Source organism: Coenobita brevimanus, chromosome 24, assembly GCF_032717465.1.
Source record: "Coenobita brevimanus isolate Jiangsu-jjx chromosome 24, ASM3271746v2, whole genome shotgun sequence".
Classification (NCBI taxonomy): domain Eukaryota; kingdom Metazoa; phylum Arthropoda; class Malacostraca; order Decapoda; family Coenobitidae; genus Coenobita; species Coenobita brevimanus.
The window spans coordinates 62,334,322-62,349,321 of NC_136977.1; the positions used below are offsets into that span (position 1 = coordinate 62,334,322).

The 15,000-nt window shown below is 42.3% G+C and overlaps 1 protein-coding gene across 2 annotated transcripts in view; it reads left to right on the top strand.

Annotated features, from left to right (window-relative positions):
- The window catches only part of LOC145393517 (uncharacterized), a 136,532-nt gene that overhangs the window by 28,704 nt on the left and 92,828 nt on the right, over positions 1 to 15,000 (top strand). For both annotated transcript variants that reach the window (XM_080267666.1, XM_080267667.1), the window contains exons 5-6: positions 11,344 to 11,433; positions 12,008 to 12,493. In XM_080267666.1, the coding sequence (XP_080123792.1) occupies positions 11,344 to 11,433; positions 12,008 to 12,493 (576 nt within the window). The remainder of the gene's footprint in view (positions 1 to 11,343; positions 11,434 to 12,007; positions 12,494 to 15,000) is intronic.

Sequence of the window (15,000 nt, forward strand, 5' to 3'; positions counted from 1 at the left end):
ACCACCACCATCCCCCAGCACACAACGCCCAGCACCACAGCCGTATTTGCTCGCCCACAAGGTGCTGTGTGCAGAGACTGGCTACTGTCAGGTCTCATGCGGCTTCAGACTAAGGCAGAAGGAGGAGAAGGAGGAGGAGGAGGCATCAAGAGGAAGAGGTGTGAGGAGGTGCTACCCTGGCGAGGTGTGGTGCGGCGCGGCGGGCAGGTGTGTGGTGGCAGGTGTGTGTGATGTTACCACCACACCACCACCACCGCCACCACCACCACCTTGTCCACACCCTCAGGTAACTAAGCACCTCCGAGATTTAATTTACAGAGATGAGCACCGGGGATAAACGCCTCATGGTATATTTCCCTTTGCCTCTTAACACTAAATCACACCACACTCACACTCCCTGCATGTATACCGAACCACCGCCACGCCCACACCCTCAGCTAACATTCCACACCTCCAACACCTAATTTTCGGAAATGAGCACCGAGGAGAAGCGCTTCATTCCGCCCATTTTACTCGCCTCGCCATACCACACCACACCCACACCTCCCTGCATGCTCTCTGTAACACATACTTTAACAGGCAGGAAAAAAATGAAAAGTGGAGTCAGTTATTTAGCGATCCTTACAAGCATGACCACTTACGTCTTGGGCCTATATTTTCAGTGGCATGGGAGGCTTCGTAGCACCTCTTCATTAGCGATTTTGTTTCCATATTACAATTAACCTTTGTCATTCCACCTTGTTTTTATCGTTTTGAGGTAAAGTTTCCTTGCGTAATATTAAACAGGATATTTAGATGTAATGTACTGAATAAATCGCTAATGAAGGAATGTAACGAAATATCCCAAGCCACATAGAATACGACCCATAAAAGGAGGATTTTTTTTTTGAGAGTTGGGGTGTGTTGTTTAGCTGTCTGTCAAAGCACAACCAGTATTGTCTTAATTCACCATAACACAGTATGACAGGCACATTAACCTAGCATTTGGGAGTTGGAGCGAAATTTTAAGCATGACTACTTATTGTCTTGATTTCAGCGTTGTGAATTTTTAGATGGAAGAATTATAATCATATGTGGAAATGATTGCTGAGGAGACACCGTTTAATCTTCTCTTCAAACAGCATTTCCTTGTGTGGGTATAAAGCCTCCATAGCCATGTTTTACAGTATCCCCACGACCCTACTTTGGTCATGATTTCGTTCACATTCTACACAGGTTTGAATATAACACTTAATCGCATGGTATGGAGCACAACACTCCTCTGTCAGTGACTTCTGAAAATGTGGCAGTGCTTTATCTAGCGAATGTATGTAAATATGGATCTGCATTTTAGTTTAGGCCACCTTAAGAACGTGAAACTAATTTGGTCTTTGAGTTGATGCGAAAGAGCGTGAGTCTGCCATTTTTCTTTACCTCGGATACTCTGCTCTTCTCCCTGGATGTGATAATAAACAAAGGTAGTTGGTCCAGCACTGGTTGCAGTTCACAAGGCAAAATTAGCATAGAATTCAGAATATAACATGGCATTATCTCGTACTCGGAAAAGGTAAGTGAAATCGTTAACCTATTGTAGCTCCAGTGCTCTTTGAAACAGTTAATTTTTTATCCACTCGTCATAATCGCAGGTATGAGTGGAGTAGCCAGCAACCTCAACTGCACGCACCCTGAGCAAAAAAGACAAACACTTTTATCTCATTACTTAGCCAGCAATACACCAGATACCCCGAGGAATGCCTTTTGTGTTGGTGCGGCGACCATTTTCATCACGCAATGTACTAATCTTCCTCTGGCCTTGAACAGTTCAATTTTTTTGCCCGTATCCCTCCCGCTGACACACGGTTAGCCCTCCTCCCTGACTACCAGACCCATTTAATCATATGTATGTTGGAGGCAGAGCTATTATGATGATAGGTCAAGGTTTAGGAGAATGGGAGGGGGAGGACGAGAGGGGGGTTGGTTGGGTAAGGCTTGCGTCACGCAATATCAACAATGAATCGTTTCGTTTCATGAGGTTGAACCGCACCCTAACCCTCTTTCCCCAACACATTCCGGTAACTTACATAACTGGATAAAGGTGAAGGGGATAGAATATTGTGATAAAATATGGTTTAGGCAGTCGTGAAAGGCTGTAATGCAGTGATACAAGACTCCTGTAGTATTTAAAGTATTTTCCAAGGTGATTAATAGTAAATCCATTATCTCATCATAGTTTCGAAGTTTACTCAGTTATTGAGAAATTTACAGATACCAGGGAATAAATAACTACTAATGAGTACCATAATTGTGGAAAACAGTAATGCGGTTCTAGAGGCTTCTGTTGTTTTTTAATGGTTTGAATGATAATAGTTCTATAAGCTTCTTTGGTTTCGAAGTGGTTCCTGGGGCGACCAACAATGAAGTCCTGCCACATTGGCCTTGCTTCAGCCGCCATGTTTGCAGTTGTAATGCGAGTTGGCGTGCAGTATAATTATCCGGCTCTACAGGCAGTATATTTCACGGAACTCCTAATTACTAGACCCAGATCGCAGTATATCCACCACAGTCTTTTGCGAACACCAGCAGTAATACGATAAGCTGACGGGAGGAATGCGGGAGTGTGCTCTTCTTATGCATGAGTTTTTGTTTCAGTCGTTTATTCTGGAGCGTCGCTGGCACTCTCTCTGGACTCATTTTTCTTTCTCGCCACTAATTTTCTTTATATTGTAATGTACTGTATATACTTGACTTATACCTCTGGTTTATTTTTGGTTGCGACTAATGCTGTTTTTTTTTTTATGGATTTAGTGGGAAAAGTTTATAGTATTCCTGAAAAGGCTCTTGTACGATTCATTTTAAGGCAGCTGTATATTTTTTATAGGCTTTTCCAAACTAGTGTTAGTTAAGACATTTCCAGGAGTATTTTAAACTACCTGTTAATTATTCTTTGGCTGTTTTATCATTATGTGAGACAGTGTGAGTGATAGCTTGCTAGTAGAGTTGACTAGGAGGCTTTGTAGCACCTCTTCATCTGCGACTTATTTTGCGTAATAGCCTACACCATAACATTGTCTGGTGTTACTTATATCGCATTACTGTAGACATAGTTTGCAGAAATAATATACAAGGGATACTGGAGCGTAATGTGCAGAATAAACCGCTAAGGAAGAGGCGCTGAGTGCAGAGAGGTCGCGTGAGGTCAAGGTCACACAAGGTCAAACTTCAACACATTTAAGCACTGGGGACATGATAAGTGGCAGGTGATGATGATGATGATGATGATGATAGGTGTGGGAGTCGTGATTACAGGTCAGAAAAGGGGTTTAAATGTGACAGGAAAGATTAAAGAAGCAGGTACTTTGTGTGTGTGTGTGTGTATTATCTATCTGTCTGAATCACACACACACACACACACACACACACACACACACACACACACACACACACACACACACACACACACACACACACACACACACACACACACACACACACACACACACACACACACACACACACACACACACACACACACACACACACACACACACACACACACACACACACACACACACACACACACACACACACACACACACACACACACACACACACACACACACACACACACACACACACACACACACACACACACACACACACACACACACACACACACACACACACACACACACACACACACACACACACACACACACACACACACACACACACACACACACACACACACACACACACACACACACACACACACACACACACACACACACACACACACACACACACACACACACACACACACACACACACACACACACACACACACACACACACACACACACACACACACACACACACACACACACACACACACACACACACACACACACACACACACACACACACACACACACACACACAGCATGAAAACGAGCATCGTATTCCCCAGCTAAAGTATTCAGACTCTTAATTGCACTACACAGGAGCATTGAAGCCTATATGAAGGATAAGAGACGCAGTATTTACATTACCTGTATTATGTTTTCTCGTGGATCCATTTTCTTTTTGCAGTCAGTTATTAGCAAATTATTTTATGGTGCTTTTATCGTTTATTAAGTTCATTAGGAGTCTTTACTCTCTCTCTCTCTTGCTCTCCAGACGATTTTCCTCAGCTCTGGAGATGATTTTGGAACAGAGAAGTCGTATATTTGGACGTACTTATAAATGGTTCTAGAGATTCCGTAACATTTTTTCCTTAGTGATTTATTCTGTACATTGCTCCTCGGTATCTTATTATAATGAAGTGATACAGGTAAATTACAAAGGAATGTTAACATGTAGTATTCTTAATACAGGTGTCCCTAGACTTTTTTTTTTTTTTATGGGGGTATTCAAGGAAAAGTTTAGAGAGAGAGAGAGAGAGAGAGAGAGAGAGACAGAGACAGAGAGTTATATAAACATGGGTCCAAATCTCAGCCATTACAGAGCTATAATTGCCAGTGACCTTATGGGTTAATTATGACGGAGATAATTTACACACAAGGTCATCAGTAATTATAGCTCCATAATGGATGATAATTGGTCCCGTTTTGATAAAGCATTTTCCCCAACAGTATTATCTCTGGAATCACCTCCTCACGTTTCTAAATGATAATAATAATAATAATAATAATAATAATAATAATCTCATGAGCAAATGCGTATAACGCTAAGGAAGTTACAGTATCTACGAAGTCCCAAGTTCACCCATAGACATCATAAACTCCTTCAGTACGCGAGGTCTTTCATGGGCTTAATAAAATCGTCTGGAGGCATCAAGAAGAAATTACTAGTAAATCTGAAGCGTATAGAAGGGGTAAAATGAATAATAAGAGCGCGTAAATAATAGATCAAATGCCCTACTCTGCTCTCCATCAGCGTTGTGTTTTCATTACAGCCCCCCCAGCCCGCCGAGCCGCCATGTTGTGACGTCACTATGCCAATAACTCGTGACGTCACCATCACCCGTCAACATGCCACATTCTTCCCAATTATTTCGCTTCGTGCCCACCTACATTACTGTCTCTTCTTCTGTCCAGTTTAGTATGTCTTCCCTGAAATTTGCAATGCCTCATTCTTGCAACTTACTGTTTTTTTCTGTCAAGATTTATTCATGTTCTTCAGCCTTGACTTTGTTCCTTTTGCAGTCCTAATTTATTCAACGTGTACATTATTTTGCTCACCCAGATTATATGCTTTCCTTTAGCCTAACACTCCATCATCTCACAATTCATTATTGAACATTGTTATTTCGACTGGTTAATTTTAATACATTTATGCCTGTTGGATTACACAAGAGTAATAAAAGTAGATTACTATGGATTTGAAATATAAAGAGGAGTGGTTCTGCGGCCGCCACCGCCCTTCCTTGGTTCCAGCACTTCTCCCCTTGACACAGACATAATATACCGCAAATACGAAGGAAAGGGGAGTGATGGGATTAAATTGTTTTGGAAAAATATAGAAAAGAAACTGAAAGGATTGACACATAAGATACTGCGCACGGGGAAGGAAGGAAAGTAAAAAGTATTAGAAAGTACAAAATAGAGAAAGCCGAATAAATCACACATACCGCAGACGTGAAAGGGAGAATAATAAAAGGTATAAAGGGTGTTGGAAAATTAAACATAGAGAGAACTAAGAGGGTAGATGGGAAAATGGATGTGGAGAGATTCTAACTCAGGGAAGTGTTGAGAAATTGTACCAGTCTCTTCTGATCGATCCCGTTGCCGACTCACTCCAGCTCCCTCCGTTGCCACAACATACGCCACTGAAAACACACACACACACACACACACACACACACACACACACACACACACACACACACACACACACACACACACACACACACACACACACACACACACACACACACACACACACACACACACACACACACACACACACACACACACACACACACACACACACACACACACACACACACACACACACACACACACACACGTTCACTCACTCATGCATCCTCACCCTCAATCCATATTCACACACGCATCCTCACTCACACACCATCTTCCTTACTAATTCACCTTCACTATCACTCCATGGTGGTCACGCACTCACCTCCACTTTCACTCCGTCACGCTTACTCACGCACCCTCACACCATCACGCTCACTCATGCACCCTCGCTTCACGCTCGCTCACATTCAAATAACGTCACTCTTACTTATCACGATCATTCTCACACCATCACGCTCCTTCCACACCCACACCTACATTCACACAATCTAATCCACTCTCCTTCATACACACGCTGCCTTACTAACGCACCCTCACCCTCAGTCTATCACACACACACACACACACACACACACACACACACACACACACACACACACACACACACACACACACACCAGGGCTTGCTCATGCAAACAAACACTTGCATACACACAGTTGCTCGATCTATATCTCTCACATGCACACACGCACATGGAACAATAATTTTCACACACACACACACACACACACACACACACACACACACACACACACACACACACACACACACACACACACACACACACACACCAGGGCTTGCTCATGCAAACAAACACATGCATACACGCAGTTGCTCGATCTATATCTCTCACATGCACACACGCACATGGAACAATAATTTTCTCACACACACACACACACACACACACACACACACACACACACACACACACACACACACAAGCTATCACTCTCACCCTGTTATCCCACACTAGGTTTGATTACGCAAACGCGTATAGCACGCTAACGTACGTGTGTGTGTGTGTGTGTGTGTGTGTGTGTGTGTGTGTGTGTGTGTGTGTGTGTGTGTGTGTGTACGCGCTGAGTAACTTAACATTCCATCTGAATAATCACTCGTTCTCAGAATTTATCCTTTAAAAAAATCCAAAATGGATATGCAGTATACGCGTGTACACACTCACGCTTACATAAGGTAGCTGTGATCTATGTGCACCAGAAAAATAAACACACACACACACACACACACACACACACACACACACACACACACACACACGCAACGGGTTTTACACAGGCGAGGCAGGCGGACACACACGACCAGGGAATTACCGAGACTCTTGTAACAATTTTGGCGCCAAGCGTTTTATGCCGATTATGATGAAGTTTTACAAATCCATAAAGCCTTTGCACTTTAACAGTTGGCCATTTGAAAATTTTGGGAGAAAGTTGGTCATATGAGTAATTTTCGTAGTATCATCACAAATCGCGTTTAAAACAGATAAATATGTGTGAAAATAGCTTTGAACTAATATAAAAAATTTGCTGAGAAATGTCATGTCTCGATTTCTTAAACGTTGTGAAAAGATGGACGGTCTTCGAAATTGTACTTTCTTCAGTTCGGCAAAAATTAATCATAACATTGTTCAGGAAGTACTTTACATTATGTCAAAGCTATTTTTTTACGATATACAGAGTTCTGTTTTAAAGGCGATTCCTGCTAATACCATGAAGATTATCCTTGTCGACATTTTCAACTTTCTCACGTCCTCCAGATAGCAAGTGATCAAATTTTCACGCAGGATTTTGTGGATAGTTTAACACCCAGACTCCTATGACTCACTTTCAGCTGAAGGAAATCGCCTGGCATTAGATGGAATACAGTAGTAGGATTGCCCGTACGTGCTACTAAATCGCCATGGAAGGGGTGTTACGAAATCTCCAGTACCACTTAGAATAGGAACCTAGTCGTATTACAAGTGGCTTTTGCAGATTTCGTACCGCAATACGTCCTCCTGAACGAATTATTATACATATTTTAATACAAGGAAGATGGAACCAAAAAGTAGAAGCCCGCAAGACTGTTTCCTCCAAGGAGAGAGAGAGAGAGAGAGAGAGAGAGATTCAAATTACATCTCATGATCCTGCTGTGTGTCGTTAAAACAAACTACGTTTATATTTAAACGATATTAATAACATACAAAACATAATCGTGTATTATACATAATAAATCACTGACAGAAAGGAATAACGAACCATACGATGCGGCTTGGGATATGAGCCTAACAGAAGTATACCATAACGGTGAGGACGTGTCAGAGCAACTCGATAGAGGAGGAATTATATCTGGTTCCGACTACTTCCAGCGCCACACCCTGCCATGTCGTAAAGTCATCCATTTGGCGTCCCATGTCATTACATATTATACTCGATGTTCCAAGAAGCGATTGCATGAGTCCATCATCATCAGATTCGAGATTGCCGTCAATTATTTCTACTTCCGTGCCCAGTGTTTCGTGTAATTTTAACTTGCAGCACAATGACACTTCTTTAAAATTTCCTACGGTTCAGACGATATTCTTAATTTCAGGGGAGACTTTTTGAGCTTGAGGTTATATAAAGTCATTTACCCCTTCACTGTTGGTGGTTTACTGAAAACTGAATAAAATCGTGTGTAGCTAGCGAGGGTAAAATGAAATATATGTCATCAGACTAAAGGGGTTAACAGATAATGGACACTTATCTGTTAAGGGCTTTCACCTTTCGAGACTAATTAAGTGCCCTACGTCTTCCATGGTTACTTTTACATAGTGAAATGTGGCAAGGCGAGTCCGCAGGTTTTTTCTTGTATTTCACTCTTCCTGCGATAAAAATGGACGTGTCGGACGATGGACGGCTAAGGGCTTAGTTTAAAATGGTGGAGGAGGGGAGGGGGTGTTATAGAAGGTAATGGGAAAAAATGGCTTCAAACTTTCTGTAAAATCCCGTTCGCTCAGTAATTCGTAACAAGGGGATATGTGCACTAGTTAGTCTATATATTACCACACAAAATACTCTTGTGTCAGTAAGGGTGGGGAGTAAACTGTTTGTCATGTCGCAGCTCTCTCTCGTCCCCATCCACCCCATCCCCTAAATTCCACCCATTCGAACCCACACTCTTTCTGACCCCCTACTCCCACCCACCCCAACCCCTCATCACTCATCCCCACCCACCCCAACCTATACCATCTCCTACCCCCTACTCCCAGCCAGCCACCCCAGCCTCTCATCCTTACCCATCCACCCATCCCACCGCCTAGCCCCTAGCCCCATCCACCCCATCGCCTCACCCCCACCCATCCCTCCCCTTTCCCACCCAAGCCGAATCCCCAACCCACCCCCACGCTCACCTCACCTCACCCCACCCCGTCCTTACCCCCTACCCTCTCACCCCACCCCATCCTTACCCCCTACCCTCTCACCCCACCACCCGTACCTCCTGTTCTCTACCCCACGCCCACCCCACCCCACCCGTCTGATGATGTGTCTAATCGTCAGCCAGTATCACCCCCACCCCTAATAAAATGCCTAGATACGGCCCTGTAAACAGTAGTGATGTCCGCAATTATCCTTATGTAAGTAACGATAATCACATGTGTTCTAATGACGACAATAACAATAATAATAGTAATAATAGGAATGATGATGGTTGATAATAATAATAATAATAATAATAATAATAATAATGATAATAATAATAATAATAATAAAAAGAAGAAGAAGAAGAATTGGTGATATTGGGACAAGTAACATTATATTTTATTCTAACCCACGATTTTATTTATCATTCTGTGTATCTTTATCTGTACGTGCTGACATTTATATTTATTTATTTATTCATTTATTTTGGAACTTTTAATAAATTATACTACCTTACTTCATTTGATAATCTGAAACTGAAGCTGGGGTGATGACGATGATGATGATGATGATGATCACAATTACTCTTACTCTTTTTTAATATCTTGCGGTAAGAGAATCATCATCCCAATTCTGTACAGTGTCTGGTTTAGATATACAGATGATTTGATATGACGTACTAAGTTATACTCATTTTCTTCTAACTTGGCCTAAAATTGTCATCATTCCATCTTGAATGCTGAGTTGTAACATGAAATTAACACTTCAGTACGTTGCTAGTCACGAAAAAGTGCTGTGTAAAGGATGGAGAGTCGTAGCAGTTTCTTTTTCTGCCACTGAGCTACATGAAATAAGCTGCAGAAGGAAGTAAGCCTGGGCCAGGTTAAAGTGAAAAGAGTATAGTTTCTCGGTACCAAGCTAATCATGAATAAGTGCTCTGGACAGGATATAGTGCCATAGTATTGTCATAGTCTGCCATCGATCTACGGGAAATAAACTGACAAAGGGCGAAACTCTTTGCCAAGTCGAGGTGAACGGAGTATAGAACTACAAATAGGCTACTTGGATCGATCTTTTTTTTATATATGACGTAATTTTTCTCAGGCAGGTGATATTTTTTTTGCCATTCTCTCAGTGAATTATTTCTGTTCCTTGTCACATAAAATATATAAATGGAGATCGTAGCCCCATGGTATAGAGAGAGAGAGAGAGAGAGAGAGAGAGAGAGAGAGAGAGAGAGAGAGAGAGAGAGAGAGACTTGCCTTTCGTGACACATATCGAAGTCTGGAACATTTATTGAAAACATGTTCTGGGTATATGAAATTCTGTGCCCGTATTTTTTTACTGAGCGCCTTGATTCTCACACCAGAATTCAATAATACACCAATTTCTCAGTGCTTCAGAGGAGGAACTGTCTTTTTGTGATGACTGCATGTTGGATGAACTTATATTTTTAACACGGCATTATTAAATTTTGTACTGTGGGCATAGGGTTAAATTTCTCACAGATCCAGACTTCTAATTTCCACATTATGTAATCTTGAAATGTAAGCACAGGGTCATGAGATCTGTTTAAATTTGCACGGATTCACAAATTTATTATCTTATATCTGACCCCCCCCCCCCACACACACACACACACACTTGTTACTCCTAAGCTCACCGTTTGAGGATCGTCGCTTACTTCTTGCTCGTTACTTTCTCCTTGCTCGTCACTTTCATCTTGCTCGTCACTCTCATCTTGCTCGTCACTTTCTTCTCGCCCGTCACTTGCATCCTTGATTGATGTTGTTCTGTACAGTGATAATGATGTCCATGGAGACTTTCTTTCTTTGAGATTTGAATATTAAAATGGTATGTGAGAATCTGTGGTTTTTCTTCCGTGACTTTGTTGATATTTCTCCTTGCTTCGTGATGAGTCTTGCTTTGTTTTCTGGACCCTGCCTCACCCCATCTTTAGGTGGGAAGTGAGGCGAAAGTGATGATGATGATGATGATAGTTCTCCCTTTTGTTTGTGCTTTCTGTTTCGTTGTTTTCTAGACCTAGATCACTTCATCCTTAAGTGGAAATGGACGTGATGATAATAGTTCTCCCTCAAAGTTGATGATGACGATGATGATGACTTTCGTGTGGGTTCTGCAGGTGCTGTGTGCGGCCACGGGGACCTGTGTGGGCGAGGGCAACTGTGCAAACGACGCATCCAGGGACGGCGCTGCATGCCTCCCGGGACAGGTAGATATAAAGATTACTGTTTACATTCGAGAGAGAGAGAGAGAGAGAGAGAGAGAGAGAGAGAGAGAGAGAGAGAGAGAGAGAGAGAGATTTATACTGGAAGACATGAGTGTAGGTTGACAAATGAGTCGAGTTGAATGTATTTTAAAATTCGGTGTTAGTGTATGAAAAAAAAAAGGGGGGGAGGGAAATAGCCAATTCCATAAATTACCATAGGCGAAATGTGAGCCCGAGTATGGGTGACTTAGTTTCTGATGTTGTAGTATTGATAATTATAATAATAGTAATATTAATAATAATAATAATTTTAACAATGATGATGATCATAACGACAACAGTAATAATAATAATAATAATAATAATAATAATAATAATAATTGTAGTCGTCGTCGTCGTCGTAGTAGTAGTAGTAGTAGTAGTAATCATAGTAGTAAGAGTAGTTGTAGTAGTAGCAGCATAATAATAATAATAATAAACACCAGCACTGAAAAATTATCAGATGAATCAAATGTTTGAGTCTGCACATTATTATTGTTTCGATATATTATGTAACAAATATCCTTCGACCTAACAGGTGTGGTGTTTGGCGTCTGGTCGCTGTGTGCCAGATGGAGAGTGTGGATCCAACCCCACCACCCAGGCCTCAATTTGCGGCTCAGACGAGGAGTTCTGCCTACAGCGGGGATCCTGCGTCACTAGGGGCGGTTGTGAGTCCAGTGGCCCCATCTCCTCCCTTCCCGTCACCTCCTGTGGCCCGGGTGAAGAGTTCTGCCTACAGCGGGGATCGTGCGTCACTCTAGGCAGTTGTGATATCAGTGGGAGCGTCTTCAACATACCGGCCACCTCCTGCGGCCCTGGCGAAGAGTTCTGCCTACAGCGGGGATCGTGCGTCGCTCTGGGCAGTTGTGATATCAGTGGGGGCATCTCCAGCCTGCCGGTCACCTCCTGCCCACTTCACCAAGAGTTCTGCCTTCAGCGGGGTTCTTGCGTCACGAGAGGCACCTGTGAGTCTAGAAGGGCAGACGAAGAGGAGCAGTTCCCCATCTGTCTCCCGGGCCAGGTGAGACGGACGCTGCCCACTTATTTTCAGTTGGATCATACTCTAAGGCATGTATTCTCGACGGTTAAGGAAGCTCCCAAACACCTCTTCTTTACCGATTTATTTGGCTAATATACTGTTGTACGTTATTTATGCAGAGAATGGTGATACCAGAATGACTTAAGCAATACAGAAGACGGCAAGGTATAATAAGCAAAATAAATAGCTTAGGAAGAGGCGTTGCGGAGCTTCCTTAATGAGATTACTTACCTTAGTGTCTTTAGAGATTTCGTAACACCTCTTCATTAGCGGATTATTCTTTACGTTACTCATTATTATCCCTTTGTATGTTATTGATGCAAACTATGTCGATATTAAAGCACTGAAAATATGCATATAAGAGAAGGTTAAGGTGTTATGTGCAGAATAAATCGCGTAAGGGAGAGGTGCGTCGCAGTCTTCTATGCCACCGAAAAAGGCCACGTTAACCCCTGTGAAATGACGTGTTTTATTGATTTATTCTTGCTACTTCCAGGCGATTTCATTCAACTTGAGAGAGAGAGAGAGAGAGAGATAATAACCCCTCCAGTTCACGTGTAACCAGCAAGAGACACTCAGCAAATACGAGGTGGCAGCCCCCTGAATCCGGTGACATCATTTTTTTTCCTTGCTCTCTAGATGATTTTATGGATTTTTATAGATTTTTCGAAACAGAGGGATTAAATACAGCCTCCATTAACTTCTTTGCTACTGTGAGGCTCTTCTAAGCTGAATGAAATCACATAAAAGCTTGAATAATTAGCGGGAAGTGACGTCATCGAAGTCAAAATAGCAATTCGAGAGAATTTTTTTTACAAGAAGAGTTAAAGTTGTCTTTATTAACCTTCTCGCTACCATGAGGCTCTTGAGAACTTTAAAAAAAAAATCACATTTCATGAATTAACTAGAAGAGACGTCACCGAATTTTAAAAGTTGTAGTTCGAGATTTTTTTTAAAACAAGAAGGTTTGAAATTGCCTTTATTAACCCCTTTGCTACTAAGAGGGTCTTTTGAGCTAAATAAAATCACATACACTTTCAAGAATAGACTAGAAGAAGACGTTGCCTGATTAAAAACATTAAAGCACCGCATGGTATCCCTCACGTCTCGATATTTACACTCGCATTCCTTTCTTGTGTGTATCCCCCTTTCCCTCTGAACACATTTTTTTGTTCATCGATAGAACAGGTTTCTCAGTTCCTCTCCTCTATCCTGATAACTGTCTTTTCTACATTTTTTTTATTCATCAGTTGAATCTGTTTTTCTTTTGTAATCATAGTGCCCCCCCCCTCTCTCTCTCTATGTGTGTGTGTGTGTGTGTTTGTGTTATATTCTTTATTGCAGGGCCTATCCGTTCTGGATATTCTTTTTATCTCTGTATTCGTTTTCTTTTCATTTTTATTGCTCTTCTGCAGCCTTTCATTTCAACCCCGCTTCTCTCATTCTTCAGAGCTTTTATTATTCTTTTGCACGGTTTAGTTTTTCGTTCCTTCTCATTCCATCTTGAGTCTCCTTGCAGTTTCCTTCTCAGCAGCTTATTTTCTCATTTTTTTGAACGTCAGTCATGCTTTTCATTTACCTTTCCTACATTTTTCTTCCTTTCTTCACCATTCTAGTCGTCCCGGTGTATCTTAATTAATAAAAAATCCACTTCCAGTTTTTTTCGTCTACCCACCATCACCATTTTTTTCCTAGGTTCTTCATTTTATGTTCTTCTACTTTCAACATCTTTCTTCACGTTTCATCCGTCTTTCGCCTAACATCCCACTGTCTCTCCCCCCCAACTTCTGTTCATCCGTCCTTCATAAACACCGTCATCACCTTTCATTAATCTTTTGTAAACACTCCATTGCCGATATTTTGCTACGCAAAATATTCTTCCTTTCTTCCTTCCTTCCTCCTTCGTTCGTTCTTTCGTTCGTTCGTTCCTTCGTTCCTACATTCCTTCCTCCTTCGTTCTTTCTTTCGTTCATTCCTTCCTTCCTTTCTACATTCCTTCCTTCCTTTCTTTCTTTCTTTCTCCTTCCTTCCTTTTTTCCAACGCCTCCTTCCTTTCTTCTTTTTTTCCAACGCCTACCTGCCTTCCCTCCCTCCCTCCCATTTTCCTGTTCCCTTCATTTTGCGTTCTTCTTCCTCTTCGTACACATTTCTCCTCCACCCTCTAATTCTCACTAACACTTCCTCACTCCTTTTCTCCCCCGCCTTTCATTTATCCTTCGTAAAATATCCCACTGTCATTCTCAGATGTCTTCCCTCTCACGTATATTCCCTCCCCCTCCCTCTCTTCCCTCCACCCCCTCCCCCTCCTTCTCTTCCCTCCACTCGTCCCCCTCTTCCATCCATCCCTCCCCCTTCCCCCTCTTCCCTTTACCCCCGCCCCGTCTCCCCTCCACCCCTTCTCCCTTCCTCCTCTTCCATTCACCATCTCCCCCTCCCCCCCTCTTCCCTCCACCCCCATCACCTGTGGTATCGTGACAGCGCTGACGTGG